The sequence below is a fragment of the Crocodylus porosus genome, unplaced genomic scaffold (genome assembly GCF_001723895.1).
Source record: "Crocodylus porosus isolate Cpor-Errol unplaced genomic scaffold, CroPor_comp1, whole genome shotgun sequence".
NCBI classification, from domain to species: Eukaryota; Metazoa; Chordata; order Crocodylia; family Crocodylidae; genus Crocodylus; species Crocodylus porosus.
The window spans coordinates 59950144-59969097 of NW_017728909.1; the positions used below are offsets into that span (position 1 = coordinate 59950144).

An 18954-nucleotide genomic window follows, 5' to 3' on the forward strand; every position below is an offset into this window, starting at 1 on the left:
TCCCAGCTGGGTGGATAATCGCCTAGACGCCCGGCGGCGCCCTGGAGGGGCCGGGCCGCGAGACCTGCCGCGGGGCAGGGGAGCGGGGCTCTCCCCCTCCCTCTGTGCCTGGGCGGCGGGGAGGAGAGAGCCGGCCGCAGCGCGGAGAGGAGGGAGGAGCGGGAGACCGGGGGATGCATAATGTGCGAGTGACTGGGAGCGTGCGGGCGGCGGGCGGCTGGCTGAGTGCGGAGGAGCGGATGCCCATGTCCCCGGCTCTAGGTAGGTGTCTGGCAGGGGGAGGAGAGAGGGGGCCTGCATTGGGAGCGGCCCCGGAGCCGCCGCAGCCTCGGCAGCACCTGTTGCGGCAGGACCCGCGGTGAGGCGGCTGCGGCGGAGCCGGGCGGGCAGCGCGTACTGCCGGGGGGTGTCCTTTCACACCTCTGAGGAGACTTGACAAGAAGACAGACTGTTTTAAAGGAGTAAAATAACATCAAAAAGGGGTGGAGAGGGGCACACTTTCTTCCTTTCCTTTCCTTTCCTTCATTCGTTCCTTTTCTGTGCTTTCCCTTTTCCTTCCCTCCTTTTCCTTCCTCTCCTTCCTTCTGTTGGACGTTAAACAGTACAACATTCCAGAGAAAGAAAACTAAGACAAAAGCAGCTTGGCATCTGAGCATCCCATAATAGCTGTAGTTTGGGGGTGGATGGCATTGGAAACATTAATGCAACTTAAGTTACTGCTTCTGCAAGTGGCTCGGGTCCTGGGTCTTTTTGCTGCGTTGGTTCTGTAGGAGCTCTCGCCTAACTCACTCTGGCCAAACCTGCTGCGCTTCGTCTCAGATTTAGAGGAAATGTTTGCCAGACTTTCCATATTGCCTGATTAGCATGTGTACTGTGGATTTCTAGAACAGATAGTAATGGTGAGGCTTGTCATTGATAAAGCAGCTAAAAAGTGGTGAGTCGCTTCTAGTTCACATTGGGCATGTCTTCTGGGGCTATTCTAGCGGTTAAACGATAGGTATTTAGAAAATCTTATACGTGTATAAAATACGTAAGTATAACTGAAGGTAGACTTGAATATATCCAGCAAATAGCCTCTCTACCCCTAAAACTGAAACGACCTCTGCCGCCAAAATGTATGCAGTGTTTATATGTGAAACAAGATTCAGTTTTGGTGGGATAATATGCTTTAAGTAATATTAAGGTTGGAATTGAAAATGAGCAAATATCAGGATCTTTAAAGTTAAAACTAACATTCCATGCAAGTCTTTTTTTTTTTATTACTACATCAGTTAAGAATAAAGTGTTATCTTAATTTTCTTAGCTGTTGATGTTTATTTTCTAATCTTAATGCTATATTAGTATGTAGTCTTTGTGTTCTAGTAGTTTTACGTTGAAAACACTGCTTTTGTAGTGAGTTTACTTGTGAACGGGCATGTTAACACCAATAGTAAAAGTGCATGATTATTGCCTTGCGACTATGGGCTGGATCCTGCTCATGTTAAGGTTAATGAGAAAACTGGCATTAGCTTTGCTGCGATTTGTCTTGTTCACTTTGTGTGCTAGCCAGATTTCTAGGACTACAAGGTTATAATAAGCTTGGATTTTGAAGGCAGGTAGAAAAGACAGGGAAACAGTTGCCCATTTTTCCAATAAAGGTTTCAGAATCGGACTTAAAATATTTCTTTCTGTTACCAATATTTTGCATTCTGTTGTTCTTAATTTTAAGGAAACAGGTGCCAACTACAAGAAAAGTTGAAAACCATTGAACATACATGACATCCTTTTGCTTAAAGCATTGCTTTTACTTGCCTTTAGGTTTCTGTTAAGAATATTCACAGATATAGGGGTCAGTGCTTACACACATGCTTTACATTATTCATGTTAGTAGTGCTAGTGTCTCTGATGAAGAGTAGTGCCTTTGCAAGAGTAAAGATAAGAGGTTTGCGCAATTAAGCAATGGACATGTTAATGGGATTGGTCACATGAGTAAAGCTACTGAGATATGTAAGATCTGGGCCACAATCTGTGGGGGGGGGGGGGAAAAAGAAAGACAATTAAAAAAAAAATTAAAAATTAGCAGTTCAAAAATTCACCTTTTTATTGCTATTCCTGCTTGGAGCATCACCTAATGTGATTAACTTCAGTAAAACATTCCTCAGATATTTTAAAATAACTTCAGTAAGGAGGAATATACTAAACTGTCTGAAATAATGTTAAAGATCTCTTAGTCTAAGTTTTTATGGGTAGTAAAAGGTATCTACTATACATTAGATCCATTGAACTAAAAGTCCAAGATAATTTACTTTGTTTTATTGCTAGGTAGCACTCTGTGATTTGCTTTCTTGTGCACCCTCATGTAGTGTGCGCTTAATATTGTTGCCCATGTATAAAATGTCCCTTCAAGAAATATAAGGGATATAAAACTTAAATACTTTTAGGAGGGATCAAATACATATTATTATGTTGAAACTCTACAAAAAGATACTAGGCCCTGATCTTCCAAAGGCTTAATAAGACTACTTGTGTGTAAAGTTACATGCTTAACTCTCATTGTACTATTTGCTTGCATAAAATTACATGTGTGCACATCCTACCAGATCTGGGCCCTAGATTGTAGCACTCCTGGAAAGAGTGCTTTCTCTCATAGGAACAGCCATGGTCTTGAACATTGCTTGGCATGTGTGTAACAGTATTTGTTCTTGTTAACACATTCATTGTCAAGTTCAGCTCACAGATTGCATACTGTGAATGTTAGACATTCAGAGCACTCACTGAATTTCTGGGAAGTTTTTGTGCTTTATTGTGAGTTATGTCTTAGTTCCTTAGGGTAGAGGAATTGCCAGTGTGAATAACCATGGTAGATTATTCAGCCTAATCCAGGTGGGGGCATTGTCACCTTTTTTCTTTGAAAACTGCAGCTAAATCATGAATGGTCCTATTCCTGAGAAGCCTTCCCTATATAAGAAGGCTTTACTTGTGCAAGTAGTCCACTGAAATTGAGTGGGATCTTTTGTGGGAATAAGAGTTTGATCTAGGGTTCATCTATGAGAACTAGGCAGTATTTGTAGAAATACTGAAATAAGAAGCAGAGATGTTAGGAAGAAGTGACTTGTTGGCATTCTATATTTTCTTTTAAAGCTATTTAAAAATTGTTCTCGCTTTCACTAAATTAGGGGATTTGTGGTAAATAACAAGAATTTCTTCTAGGATAAAATCTTGCTATTGGTTTAAGTAGGCATTTTGCTGTTCACTATTTGAATTATCCAAGTTGGAAGATATTTTCTATATGTAGTGCAATTTCTGTGCGAGTAAATTTTTCAGTACATTAAAAATTCAGTTTCCTCCAAAACGTCATAGCGTTGCTTATATGTTAAGATATTTTGGTTATCTAGTATTGCCTGTTATATTTTTCAGACATAAAATGTTATGTTTATTTGTGTTTGCATTCTTGAATGGCTAGCTACCACAAGAAACCATTTTCCTCTGTCACTTTCCTGGACTGGGCTGATATAGTTCCGCTTTGAATGGTTTCAAGCTTTACTTTGTAAGGGATTTAACATGGCCTTAATTTGGCCATCTGTTCTGGGTTTGGCGGACCAACAGATTTGAGGTACTGGTCAGAGCTTTAGAAATTTCCCACATTTTTAAAGGTTAGGGAAAGAGCTACCTTTATGAATAGATTTTGAATAATTCTCAGCAAGACAATGGTGCAGAAGTGGGGTAAAAAATGCATGTCATTCTCTGAAGCACAAGGTCCCCTGTCTGTCTTTAGCTTTACTGAAAGGCAATTAGCATTTCAACCAGCCAATTTGGTTACATGCAATGAAGTACTTGGGTTTGTAATTTGCTGCTCTCGGCTTGGTGCTGTTGAGAACTAGCCCTGTGTAATCCTCTCAAATACCTTTCTTTCCAGCATAGTTATTGTTGCAGGTCTTAAATAACTAATCAACAAAGAGATTTCCTTGTCTTGAACAACAGGGTGCCATGGGATAAGGAATATGAAATACCCAGCTAATAAGGGAATGATTATAATTATTAAATAGTGATTATTAAATGTGGCATAGGTTAAAAGGTTTAGAAAAGCTAAGAAAACCACAATACTTGACAAAGATAGTGGGAGGAGTCTTGGAACCCAGACAGCTTTCACTACAGAGTTCTCTTCAATACACAGCCACTTTATTATATGCTTGATTTAAAATAGATTGCACAGGTATAAGGGATTAGTTCATAATATAGATTGGAGAGGAAGTCTCATGCTAACCATCAGTTCTAAAATGATGCAAATATAATTTTTTCTTCTCTAGAGAGGAATCCTTTTGGGGACTTTGTAAAAGACATCTATAAGAAATATGCTATTCTCTATTTTATTGTAATAAATGAAATACATTTAAGCACATAAGCGAGCTGTGTTTGGATTTATTATTGTAATTTATTCAATACAAGATTTATAGTTAAGAATGCACTTTTATGATGTCAGGAACCATTCACTGAGTAATTTTATTCTAGCAAGGAAGTAACATGGTAAGATGTCAGTATATGTGAAATAATACCCTTTAATCCTTACCACGGGGCTATAATTTACTTCTGCACCTTACAAATCTTTTTTTTCTATATGATCATTATGCAAGAGGCAGTATGCCGAGGAGGATTGTATACTTTATTTTTCAATGCATTCCAGCCAGAGAGAGAAATTTAATTAACACAAAATTCAGCATCCAGTAATGTTTTATTTCCTGTGATACGTGGGCAGTCCATACAAGGTAATAATTTGAGGGCTTTAATTTACATGGCATATTTTATAAAAATATGATGATAAACTTGAGGTATTGATAGCAACTACCAAGCCTCAGAAACAAAGGGAATTTTTTTCAAAATTTAGGAACCGGACCCACAGGTCCTCTCTCCCCTCGCCCTCCTGGAAATCTATATAGCTAACTTATAACAGCTACGTTTCTGGCTCAAAACTATTTAAGAACCTGTTCCTGAAATATGTTGAGCATCTGCAATTTATATGGCAATCAGTGGAAATTTTGGAGACAAAGCATCAGTGATATCTTGGGTCTTATGCATCTGTTTGGCTCAGTTGTGTAAAAAAGCACGTGAGACAGACCACAACAGAATAAAAATCACTTGGAAGTAAAGGGTAAGTGCTGCATTGTTTTGTACACTTAGGAATCTTTGCAGTTAAGTAGAAAAATATATCTCTATATAAATTATAATACACTTTTTCAGAAGTGGAATGTCAGCACTTGCTACGTCATGGCCAGGTTATGTGCCACATTTGAGGAACAAGGCACTAATGTCGCAAATCATTATTTGAGTTAGTCTTACCAGTATGAGATACCAACTGACTTAAGTGGCATTCCTTGCATGAAAATGAATTTTTCTCATAAGTAAGGTTTTAAAGGAATTGGTATGTACTACTTGATTAGCCTTCCACTTAAGTGAGAATTATACTATGTACCCACAATACTGCAAGCAATGCTGCTAACCATTAAATCAGTTACAGCCATGGGCAAATGGTGCCTAATGTCAGGGGGGCACATGTCTTCCCAGCGGCCAGTCAGCGACCGGGGGAGGGTATCCCCCTGCGGCTGATCATGTTGACCAGGAAGCATGAACAGGGCATCTGGAAGTGCCAGCAGTGCTTCTTCTGGCACCCGACTCCCCAGCCGGTGCTCGCAGGCGGAGCAGCGGCATTCCTGCCTGCCCCCCACCTGTCGCCTAAGCAGGGAGTACTGTCTGTGAAGGGGGTGCACCAGTCCTCTCGGGTGCACATGCACCCCTGTACACCTATTCTGCTTTGCCACTGGTTACAGTGTAGAGTATTTTACTGCACTTTGGTTATAACTGTGCAGAGATTCTGACCTTACTTGCACCAGAATGGATCAGGAATGTCTTGTCTGAAATGAATGGAATTACGCTGGAATAAACTTGGTCCAGGGAAGATCAAACATTGACCCTTAGTATGCTGTTTCTTGTTAGTACATATGTTGTTTTAGCAGATTTCAGCCTAAGTTTGTTTATTCGTTGCATTATATTAGACTATGTTACAAATATAGAAGACCTCCAGCTGAGTAATTAATTGTAATGACTTGTGATTCAACTTTAAATAAGTAAGACAGCATCTGGTCCTTAGTATTAATGATTATTATTATATTGTCCTCTCTTAGGCCCAACAAGTTAAAAAGTGGTCCACCTGTGCACTGCATGCTTGTCATTGCCTGCTTGTCTTTGGCAAGGCAAAGTGATAAATTCATTTATTCATCACTTCCTGAAAATGGGGCACTCCTGAGGAGAATAGGCAGAGCAGACTATGATTTCAGAGTCCCAAGATCTACCTGATTTATCAAACAAAATTCACTTTTTCTGAGATCATTGCATACCCAGGAATAGTAAGGAGCACATCAAAGGAATAATGTGGAATATTTATGTCCTTCTAAAAGAGTGAAAAGAAAAAACTACCAGAAGGGGAATCTGAATTACCATGCTCCTGTTTCCAGCACTTGGACAAAAAGGGCACATGGCTTTAGCCTTCTTTCAGGCTCCTGCTTTTGCATTTAACTGAGAAACATTAACACCTTGGTTCGTGCCTAATACCATATATTAGGTCTGTTTAACATTCTGGTTAGTAGATATAAATCTGATGGCAGGTAGCTCAAGCTTCTTTCCTTCCTTAGGACAAGATGTATTCAATAAAGGATGGGTGCCTTCGGTCTTAATTCAAGAAACAAGATTTTTCATGTGGAGATGTTTTCAAGGACATCAATAGTTATATGGTCAGAGCTACATATCAGGTTAGTGAGTTTGCATGAAGCTTTAGAGTCATACAATTGTGTTAAAAAGAAAAGGTCAGGGAAAATAAGTGACTAATATTGGTGTAATTGAAAAGGCTCTCCTTCAAATGCAAATAAACCCTCTTGGCATCTGAGAGGGAGCCTGCGGAGGCTCTGTAATGAAGTAGCAGTGGGTGGGCAGCATGTAGCCGCTTAGCTGGGGAACTCCAGGATAATGAAATCCAATTCAGGGATCCTTGCAGTTGGTAATATGTGGGCGCATCTACACATTGCCATGCTTTAGGTACTTCCTTTTGGAAGTACTTTTGGGAAGTACTAAAGCACAGCTCAGTATGGGTAGTTACTGTGCTGTGTGTGTGGAGCACAGTTATATTTTGCCGCTACATCGCCATAGCATTGCACTATATCACCAGAGCGTGCTGCTACAGCTAAGTAGCTGGCGATTACATGTAGACACGTCGCCCTGTATGGGGGTATAAAGTCAGGCGCTTTCCAATATTCAGTATTAAAAAGAGGAGTATAGGTATATACCTGGAGCGACTCCTCCTACAGTAAAGACAGAAGTAGGGAGTAGGTACTGTTAGAGATGGGTGCTAGGGGGAGAAGGTCTGCATGGAAAACTCAGAGCAGGAACAGATTCTTCACCAACATGTTGTAGTCAACATGGAGGTCTAGACTGCGGAGGAGAGGAGCAGAGAGAGCTATGACCAGTGTCATTGCCAGGCTCAGGTAAGTCTCTTACTTCCTCCCTTAAGTTGCAGGTAGAGACAGTAGGCCCTCTTTCTCTGTAGCAAGATGTCCTTTTGAAGCTGTAATGTCTTTGAAGTAGTCCAGCCAGTTCTGCTCTCCCATCAGAGTGAGGTAAGGGGAAGAAAAACTGGGACAAAGCAAACTATTCAAATGCTAGGTTTTGTAGGCACAGTCCTTGCATTCTTTGGAAAATGTCTTGAATCTTGATGAATTGAAGCTATTTAACTTTATAAAATTGTATTATTATTACAACACATACAGGAGATGCTATATACTTATTAGTAATAATTCTTTTGTTATAAAATTACATTGTTACAGTTTTTAAAATTACATTTTTATAACTGAATATGTCTCAATGTTTGTCAAGTTCATTGCTTATGAAAGGGGCTAGATTGAGAATGCTGTATTTAATGTGCAAGTTTGGCAGGGAGGTGACACTGTAAGTCTTCCTGTGCTGTTCCAACCAGTATGTTTCACTCACTTGAGGAAACACTGCCTTCTGTCTCCAGGTGCCTTGGGGAATACTGCTGGGTGCCAAGTACCGTAAACTTTACTGAGAATAGGGATTTCTCTGTAGGCAATCCCAGGTGGTCGCCATGCTGCTGTCTTTCTAAACTGTCAGATGTGCCACTCTTTTTCCATGTTCTTGGCTGCATGCATAATGCAGTGATTCTTGTCTTCTGGCTTGCATGTCTTTGAAGTGAAAAATGTGTCATACATCATCTTCTTAAACTATGGCCTCTCCCAGGGCATCACTACCGTTGCAGATTGGCAGCATGTGATGGTTGAAAATCAGGTGTGCTGTGTTTTTTTTTTTTTCAGTTCAGTGCAATCCATGCCATAGACCAAATTATTGCTTTTTGTTACAACCTTTTTTTTCGGTGACAGTAAACATGACTTGAAGGAGGCTCCAGCACAATGGTCAGTGATCCATGACATATTCAGGATTTGCAACATTTCTGTAAACTACTATGTTGATCAGGGGATATCCTTTCAGACCCACTCTGGGACTCTGCTCCTTCAGCACAAACTTACCTGTGTTTCAGAAAATACTATACCAAGCTAAGAAAATGTATAGCTGAAAACAGGCATGGCATTTGTCATGGGATAAACCATTTTATCAGACACCTATATCTATTGTTTTGGAATACATCCTAAAAAAAAGTTTGAGATAAAGAGTACTAACATTTTATCCTGGAACATCACAATGTGCGTCTGAGCAGTTATCTTGGGACTGCGTCATTGAATCAGTGGCAGAAAAGTGGGAGTGCATTCAGCTGCCTGCTTAGGAGGGCAATGTGTACACATGCCGGTCTCAGGATATTTCTATTCTGGGACAAACACAGGCATAATTTGTCCAGGGACAAATGCAATGTCTGTTTCTCGCCTATGTGTTACCTACGAAAGAGAATTAGTAAGCAACAGTTGAGTTTTAAACTGAATGTTTAATGAGAATATAATTTGGGGATTTGTAGGATTTTAGTTTATTGTAAAACACTTTATTTCTTTTGGAAGCTAGATTCTTTTATTCTTGATTCTATGGATTATTATCCAGGATTCTAGCATGTAACGTTCTATTGAGTGCCATTGATATCACAAAATTTCCTTGTTATGGTTTTATGTAGCCCAAACTGACCTTTATAAATGTCGGCCTATAATGTTTCACTCACTTCCTGAGCTGCAGGGTCACAAAGGGTGATCCTACCCCTCTCTTGAACTCATTACACCCATCTGAGCTGTGGACATTCATAGATTTCATAGACATTAGGGCTGGAAGGGACCTCGGAAGATCATTGAGTCCAGCCCCACACCCAAAGGGCAGGAAGTCAGCTGACGTAATAGGATCCCAGCAAGATAAGCATCCAATTTACCCCTGAAGGTGTTCAGTGTAGGTGCTTGCTTGAACCACCTCTGATGGCAGGTTCCAGACCTTGGGGGCTTGGACAATAAAGAAATTATTTCCTATGTCCAGCCTGAAATGGTCTCAGAGTAGTTTATAACCGTTCGACCTCGTTCACCAGAGCGCCCCAAGGGATGACAAATGTTCCCCCAGGTACTGGTGGTCACCCCGGTAAACTTTATAGGTAGCCATCAGATCACCCCTGAGCCTGCGCTTTTCTAGGCTAAAGAGCCCATGGCTCTCAGCCTGTTGTTGTAAGGTCTGTTTTCCTGACCTCTGATCATGTGTGTGGCTCTTCTCTAGACTCTCTCAAGCTTCTCCACATCCTTTTTGAATTGTGGGGCCCAAAACTGGACACAGTACTATAGCTGTGGCCTCACCAAGGCTGAGTGCAAGGGAAGAATGACATCTCGGGATTTGCTTGAGAAGTACCTATGGATACAAGCCAGCATTTTGGTTGCTTTACTAGCTGCAGCATCACATTACAGGCACGTGTTCATCTTGTGGTCAGCGATGACCCCCAAGTGTCTTTCTTCCATAGTACTATCCAGCATAGCACTGCCACGCCTATAAGGATGCTGCAGTTTTTTCTTCCCAAGGTGGAGAACCTTGCATTTTTCAGTGTTAAACACCATCAGGTTCTTGTCAGCCCATTTGCTGAGCCTGTCCAGGTCAGCCTGGATCACCCTCCTGTCTTCTGGCGTGGATGCTTTGCCCCAAAATTTGGTGTCACTGATGAACTTGGCCAGTCTGCTTCTGACTCCAGTGTCCAGATCATTAATCAAGTTGCTGAACAATATGGGTCCAAGGACAGAGCCTTGGGGGGCCCCCACTGGTCACAGGACACCATGATGATTGACATCCATCAATTACTAGCCTCTGGGTCTGACCACAGAGCCAGTTCCTCAGCCAGTGGATCGTGGTGGCCCCAAGGCCACAATTGGCCAGTTTCTCCAAGAGGTGATCATGGGATATCAGATCGAAGGCTTTTTTGAAGTCAAGATATATGACATCAATCTCTTCCCCCTAGTCCAGGTGATAGGTTACCTGGTCATAGATGGAAATGAGATTGGTCAAGCAAAACCTACCTGCAATAAACCCATGCTGGCTATCCCTCAGGATGTTGGTGTTGGCCAGTCCATTAAGGATGGCCTTTTTAATAAACTTTTCTAAGATCTTCCCCGGGATAGAAGTCAGGCTGATGGGCCTATAGTTGGCCGGATCCACTTTCCTCCCTTTCTTGAAGACAGGCACTGCATTGGCCTTCTTTCAGTCTTCGGGCACTACACCAGAGCGCCAGGAGTTTTCAGAGATCTGTGCCAGGGGCTGGGCTGTGATGCTCTGTGAGTACCCTGGGGTGTAGATTGTTAGGGCCGACTAACTTGAGGTATCCAGCCTCTCAAGGTGTTCCTTCACAAGGTCAGCACTAATGGAGGGCAGGGGATCTCCCTCACCCGGACTTCCCTGTCCCGTAGCGGGCATAGGCATCCCATGGGGCTCATGAAAGACTGACGCAAAGTACCCATTTTAATAGGTTGGCTTTTTCCTGGGTGTCAGTTGAGAGAGAGAGCTTGCATTTTGATTAGACTTTCAGTTCTGTTTTAAAGTCCTCAGTTTTGACTAAGATCATTGAGGGATTAAAAGTGCTAGACTCATACCCAGTAGACCTGGGGTGTCCAAACTTTTTGAATGTGGGGCCGGATCATGAACTTTTTATCACCCAGTGGGCTGGCGAGCCATATTCAAAGACCTCACAGGAAGTGGTATCACATCTGGAAGTGATGTCACGTGACCTTTGATGCCAATGAAGTTGCAGGAAGTGACAATGAAATGAGTCTGGAAATGTGGTTTAAAATCCAAAATAAAAACAATATAAAAGCAACAATGAAATAATACCAAACAATTGACTAAAATAAACACTTTTGCATTATGCTTAGTGAAAGAAGCATAATGCAAGTCGACAGATCAAATGTGGAAAAGATATCAGCCAGAGTGGAAACTAATCAAAGGTGGAGGGATGCGTCTCAGCGGAAGACACCTGCGTGGCGCTTTGCAGCCTCTGCCACTCGCTGCCTTGCAGTGGGTGGGTGGGGAGGGAGGAGGGAACGGGGGCTCCTTGGTACGTGCCAGAGGCTGCAAGAGAGACTCACAGCTAAGCTGGGCATGGCCGCAGCTGCAGCTGGGCGCTGAACAGAGCAGGGCAGGGAGAGCTGCTGTCGTGCGCAGGAGCCCCAGTCCAGGCTCCTCCTCATCTTGGCCACAGCCTCCCTGGGATGTGCGGGGAAAAGCGCCCTCTGCTCTGCCGCCCGCCTGCCTTACTGCCCCGGCGGCCACATGTGCCTGCACCGCTCCCGCCTTGGCCCCGTGTGGCTCTGCCGCTGAGCCCCTGCCCTACGCCACCACCTCCGCCTGCTTTCAGGGATTCCCAGTAAGTTGTCCAGGCACCAGGGAGAGCATGTGTGCCTAGGCCCTGCTGTGGGGCACTGCTCGCTGTGGGCTGCGTGTGGGAACCTTGTTCCTTCCCCAACCCTTCAGCAGCCATTAGGAAGCTGCTATGGGGCTGCGGGTGGCACAAGGGGTGGGAACTGTAGCAGTACCTTGAGGCTCAGAAAACGACTTGGCAGGCTGCATGTTGGACAAGTCAGTAGTAGACATTAATCATCTAGCAATGAATAAAAAATATTTAATTGTGATTAAAGTTTAGTATTTTTAGTATGAAAAACAGGAAGAGTGTAACATAAATTTGTAGAGTCAAGGATAAAATTACCAATAATTTTGTTGTACATTGAGATAAAGGGAAGTGTAATTCTTGTCTCTCAGTAAAAATAATTTATGCCCTTTGCTTAACTTTATATATGTGAGTAGGATGGGACTACCCACTGTTATGTCAGTTTTAAGTCTATGTGTAAGTCTGCAGCACCAGGGACTTAGTATACCAAGCCAAGACTGTGTTTATTAACTGGATGAAATAGAGTAGTCTGTGGTGACTCCTTGGATAGTATTTTGATTCCATTGCTCCAAGTCTTGATTTCTGTTATTCTTTCTAGCTGTGATCTTTTATATTTGAAAGATTTATATTATATGTTTAATATACATACACAAAAAGGCTATTTTGGCAGGTTGTACAAAGTAAATCTTGGAACAAATAATGTAATGGGGAAGAATACTCACCATCTGAATAATTGATAGTATGATTATAAAACGTCTCTCGTTCCACAGGAGTAATTCTATAGTTTTAGAATGTCCCCTAGTAATAGAATTCAAGTAATTCTAAACTTTGTAACCTTGCCCCCTATGGATCATATTTCGGTATTATTTACTTGAGTCGCACACCGTGGGAAGATACTTGCTAAGTCTACGACAAGGTAACAGCTGAAGCTAAAAGGTCAACAAACTCCTGTGTTCAGTGTAGCTGATGCCTTTGTTTGCAGGCTATGTAGATGTCTTGGAGTCTGTACAATTTCTACTATAGTTCACATTCCAGCTGTGATAATATGCTTGAGATAATGTTCATAATGTGGAGAACAATTTGACACAGAAACCCCAGAAATCATTTGTGAACTAAGAGCAGTAATCCTAAGGAAGCTGACAATATAAGATGCTTAATTCTTATTTTTTTTAATTTTCTTTCCTTTCAATTTTCTGAGTTTTTGTACTAGAATATCTTAGAGTTAAGTTGCTAGGTGGTAATTATGCATTAGCACAAATATAGATCACCTTTCTTTGGAGTCATAGGAATGCTGGAGTTGTTTTACTAATTTGACCAGTCCAGTCTCCTGACCCTGATTGTTGCATATGAAAGGATACAAAGAGTGATGGAAGGAACCTCGTAGTGGGAATTTATGAGGTGCTCTGTCCATAGGGGAAGGTTCTTTCTAGTTCCTCCTAGTTAGAAGCTAGTGTATGCTACTACATGCTTTTCCAAATACAGATTTTTGTTTATTTTTATTTTATTTGAAATCCTGTTGTTATAACTCTGGAGCCTCTAAGTGTGAGCAGTTCATGGCTGGCTTACGCAGGTTTTTGTAGTGACTTTGCTTGAGAACATTTTCCTGAGTGGAAGAGCCAGATTGTGACAGGATCTTGTGTGGATATGGAAATACAGGGGATATTGGAAATAACCTTCTTTCCCTTTGCATGGCTTGTGCAAAAAGGCTTTAGTTGTTGCAAATCTTAATCCTGAAGTGAATGCACTAACTTTTCCATACCTGCATACCTGAGGGGTCTATAGTATATACTAGGCTTGTCCAACATGTGGCCCTCCGAGCTGTTTTCTGAGACCCGAGGTGCTGCGACGGGAAACAGAAGTAAACGCTGTACTTTCGTTTTAGGGGGGTGATGTGATACCGCTTCCTGTGAAGCCTTTGAATGTGGCTCGACGGCCCACTGGGTGATAAAGTTCATGATCCGGCCCCACATTAAAAAAGGTTTAATACATTTTAAATTGGGGAGAAAAAATAAGATAAATGTGGGATGTAGCCTTCTCTGTCCTCATACTGTCTCAAAGTTCCCAGAGTAGCCTACAGGGGTATAGATTGTAGCTGTGTTGGTCTAAAGACTTAGGCAGACAAGGTTCTTTGGGTAAATCTGATATCTTTTATTAGACCAACTCAAATCTGATATCTTTTTATTAGACCAACTATTTGAGTTAGTCTAATAAAAGATATCAGATTTACCCAAAGAACTTTGTTTGCCAGAGGAGCCTAGACTCATTTGTAGAAGCATGATGCAATATTTTACTGTCATCTACACAATCCCTCAGCAAGTGAGCATGAGGCCAGTCCCCCATTGAGTAGCCAATAAAAATCTCTCGCTAAAACACTCTGCAAAATCTTTTGTTCCCAGGTGTTAGATAATTTCCAAAACAATTAAAAAAAATTAGGGGCTTCTCCACAGGAGTAATATCTGGGCCACTCTATATTGGTTAGTAATGTTGAAACACATGGGGATTTACCTAAATTTCTTTTATACGCAGAAGTCCCATTAAAACCTATGTGACTTCTGCCAATGGAAAGCTTTCAGGATTGCACCCAGGAAAAGTAAATTTCAGTTCATGGTGGTGCAGAATTCCTCAAGCAAAAATTGTTTTACTGGATGACACACTTGTCAGAAATAATGAAACAGATTGCAAGTAGGTTGTAAAATGGATCATTGCTTTTGTAGGCATGACAGTTGTATTGACACTGATATTGTCTCCTCAGTCATTTCCGCATGTGTTTTGAATTGCACGGTAGGGTTATATGAATAATTTGGTGCAAATAATTTAATGAACTAAAATTGTCTTTTTTTCTGATTGTAACCTGGGTATACCCAAGGGTGTGCCCTTGTCCTTAATTGGATGGGATAGGTTGGCAGGCAACAGTGCTGTGAGAGGGATGCTGTGACTCCAGTACAAATTCCTCTATTCTCTAAAGAGCCACACCACACAAAGGGTTCTTAACTATATACAGAGTTTTTTAACATCTAAAGAATTATATACAACTATATACATCTATATCCCAAATAATAGATGATATTAGAGAAAATTAACCAGTATAAACTCATATACATACACCTACTTATAACTCTATTTGGAAATGGGGCTGTGCAGGGTATGCTTTGAGAGTGGCCCCCTTACCCAGGAGCCTGCGATCTTTAAAGTAAGCCACTGGACCCACAGGATGATCCCATGCAGGCCTCCAGCATGTAAGTACCAAGTTCCCAATATAATACTCAACAGAATTGAGCAACAAGAAAAATAGACACCTCCAAAAAACCCCCAACCTTAAAATTATTTACCAGCTAAAATATAACATAACCCACACAGTACAACCAGTTTACAAAATATTAGTCACAGCTCCCCATTTTATTGGGTATACTTGCACCCAGTTCTCTGAAAGGCGTGCAGAACGGTCCCTTTTCTCTGGCCCCTCCTCTACAAAACCTGTTCCCTGCCGTTACAGTTGTCCCAAGGTGGTAGGCTAGTTTTCCCCCCGTGTGCACCCAGCTGCTGCTCCAGCATGCCACAGGGGGTTCCTCTGTCATAAGCTGGGGTCCAACGCTGGGCACCTCCAACCTCTCACTTTTTGCTAAGGTGAGGGGTGGGGCTTGGCCTGCCTTTTCCGGGCCTAGGCCCAGTGTCTCTGGGAGAAAAGAGGCTGGCAATGCTTCAAGAACACCTTAAGGCAGGTCCCCCTTGACAAGGTCTGAGCGGTCTCTCACTGCTTCTAGGGCCTAAGGTTCCGTGCACTGGGGTGTGCGCCATGTGAAGTCCGAGCAGGCTCTTCCTGCTCCCAGGCCTGAGGCTCCAGTGGGAGCTCCTCCAGCAGTGTCTTCAGGAGCCTAGGGCTATCACCTATTGGGGCAGCCCTCCCAGCTTTTCTTGGCCCCACTCTTCTTGTCCCTCATTGGTTTAGTCTCCCAGCTGAAAAGGCCATCTGGTACTCTGCCTTGGATTGCAAAAGATCGAGTCAGAGCAAGGGGTGGCAAAAACCTCACTGGGGACCCTTCCTCCTAGAAGCTCTGCCCCTGGATTGTAAATGCACCAATCAGGAGAGGGGGGAGGCACCCTCTCCTGATTGGTGGAAGAGCTGGCAAGCTGCGTGCAAGCTGCGCCACATGTGGTATGCCTGCTATGTGATGTAATTTTTCTATGAAGAGTCTGTAACTTTACTTGTGTTTCTTTGAGATTAAAAATTACTTGGTACATAATTTCTATGTACAGAAGCGGATTAAGATACATTGGGGCCCTGGGCCTGCCCCCACAATGGCTCAGGCCCCACCCCCTGACCCTTGCCCTGCCTGCAGCTGCAAGCTCCATCCCTGGCCAGTGCAGCAGGGGCAGTGTCTGGAGCAGGATGTGTTGCCCCTCAGGCTTGGGGCAGGAACAGCAGGTGCCCCCACCCGCAGGTCCATACTGGGGCCAGAGCCCAGGGCCAGTTGCACAGGACCCTGCACAACATCGCCTTGTGGCTAGATGGCACTGGGGGTGCAGAGCTACTGCCCACTGGGCACGTGTGCTGTGGACCAAGAATGCGTGGGTGGCCCCTCACCACACTGTGGCTTAGTCCAGCTGTAGCAGTGCCTGACAGATGCTCAGGATTGTGGCCAGGCCAAACTGGGCCAGGAGCTCACTCTACTGGGGCTGCCCTGCTGCCAGCAGGTTCTGGCCACATGCTGCATCCAACTCCACTCACTGCTGCCAGTAGCTCCGCTCCCAGGGGTCTAGTGTGGTTGCTCCTCATGGCCCGCTGCATCACTCACGCCTGGCCTGGTCTGGCTGCTGGTTTTGTCTGCGCTGAGCTGTCCTTCCTCCCCGTGCCCTCCCTCTGGTCTGTGCATTAATCCACCTATGCCTATGGATAATTCTTAGCCTCCATCTTGTTTGTAGGCAGCTTGTTGTTAAGTTTTTACAGTGAAAATTTTGACTCATTTTGATGCACAGATTTAAATTAATACCATAATAAATTTGATGTGGGCAAGGCCCTGCATCGCTGGGCTTTCCTGGGAGAAAAGACTTGCTTATAGGAGGTTAGTGCCAGATGAGGGTCAGGGTATGTTCCTTTCACCTTACTGGATGAACATTACTATTAGAATAGCCATCAGTCTATGAGTATACCCTGATTGCAAATGTAACATTTTTCACAAGTGTTATTTCAATGTACATAAACATTTTCTTTGTCAGTGACCATTTTTACCAAAGTTTACCAGAACATCTGGGGAAGGTTAAGATCACAAATATATTTGTGGAATACATTTGAGAGCTCATCATGGTGCCTCTAATGACCATTTTTTATATTCGCTGAACAATAGCTCACATATCCTACTTTTATGAAAAATGAGGTTTTATTAATACTCATTGTCATTTCACAAAAAATTTTGGCATGCTATGGAGAGAAATTTGAAACAAAATTATAAATTATAATATTGCTTCCATCAGCCAAAGAAACTTTATCTGAGGAAAATTATCTCCATTATAGACCATCCCTGCAATATGATTTGTGCTTCTAGGCAGAGCAGATCACTTATTTTGTTCTACTTGCGGTGACTTGTGTAGTTCAGTGACCACTTGGAGCCAGACTGTCTGATAAACGTCTACTTCATTTAGCTGCTGAGTTCTAACGGATCAGGATTGTGTATCATAAATCAATGCATTAAATGATATCCAGTTCTGATTAGTTCATGCCACAGATTCTTTAAGGTACAGTTCCCACAATCTCAGTGTCTGTTGAATTCACTGAAACTTGAGGATGTTCATCACATCACTGTCCATAAAAAGGCAAATATAAATCCAGCTCTGTGGTTGCCTTATCATTGGAGAAAAAGGAGCCAGGCACTGTACATATCCAAACTAAGGGAGAGTTCAAGCTTTGAAGATGTTATGCTATCACTAAAGCAGAATGCCACTGTTCTGTGTAACAGAAGCAAAGGAATATGAGAGAGGATATGAGGGAAACAGAAATAAGAATTTAGATCAAATATATACACAGAAAGATGGCTTAGGGCAAGAGTGTCAAACATATGGCCCATGGACTGGATCTGTATCATGCTGGGATGGCATGGGTGGCCAGGTCTAGGAATCGCTTGGGATTTGAGTGGCTACCCAGGGTTGGGAGAAGCATGTAGAATCTAAGTGCAAGGATGCGAGAAGTCAGGAGGTGAGTCTGAGAAGCCAAATCAGAAACCTAGAGAGTCTGGGAGAGTGCAGAATCAGAGGGCAAGTGAGGCTGCCTAACTGGGACAGCAAGCCAGGAATCAGGTTGAGGGAGAGGCTAAGTTGAGAAGCTGAAGGGTTAGACAGAGTGCAGAGTCTGCGGGCAAGCCTGGTTTGGTAGTTGAGAGAGCAGGTGGAGATCCAGTAGAGTACCAAGCAATGAAACAGCGAGGTAGTTTAAGTAAATGTTAAGCCCTGATGCCCAGATACTTCCTCTTCTGGGTTGAAGGGAGCAAAGGGTCAGCTGATCCTGGGTGGGTCTTCCAGTTGCAGAGGGTGAGTAGATGACTCGGCCAAGATGCAGTTTTTCAGTTCCCTTTGTCCAGCCTAAGTGGTCTGCTGGGGAGGTGGCAGATTGGGGCGAATGACCAGTCGGGGAAGATCCCAGGTTCAAGATTGTGGCCTGACACTTGAGCCACTCCATCTTGTCCTTGTGGCTACTTCTGGGCCAGGGAATTTGCGGGGTGGGGCTGACATTAAGCAGGGCTTTTCTGGTGCTTCATTGGTCATCGCCATCAGTGGTGGGGGTGTGTACTTATTCCATGGCCACTTGCCCTGCTGCCACTGCTGCTTGCATCACTTCCAGTCTGCCATCTACCACTTCTTACTGCAGCCACTGCCTGTCCCGCACCACTGGCCCCCACACATTTGACCTGGGGAGTCCTGTTGTTGCAGAAATTGCTGCGGTTCGTTTCTCGGGAGGCGAAGAACTCTCAGACACACTCTATTAGCAACACAAAAGGTATATTTGCAAATAGGGTCAGAGCGAAGACAAAAGACCACACTCTGCCCGCGGGGAAAACTTCTCAGCAGGCTTTTATCCCCTCTCTCCT

General features: G+C 43.1%; 1 protein-coding gene across 1 annotated transcript in view; it reads left to right on the forward strand.

Moving 5' to 3' along the window:
* The first annotated feature begins 201 nt into the window (after positions 1 to 201).
* Positions 202 to 18954, forward strand: part of ADGRV1 (adhesion G protein-coupled receptor V1) — a 466251-nt gene continuing 447498 nt past the window's right edge. Inside the window, exon 1 of the mRNA XM_019532360.1 lies at positions 202 to 261. Coding sequence (XP_019387905.1) covers positions 240 to 261 — 22 coding nt within the window. The 5' untranslated portion in view covers positions 202 to 239. The remainder of the gene's footprint in view (positions 262 to 18954) is intronic.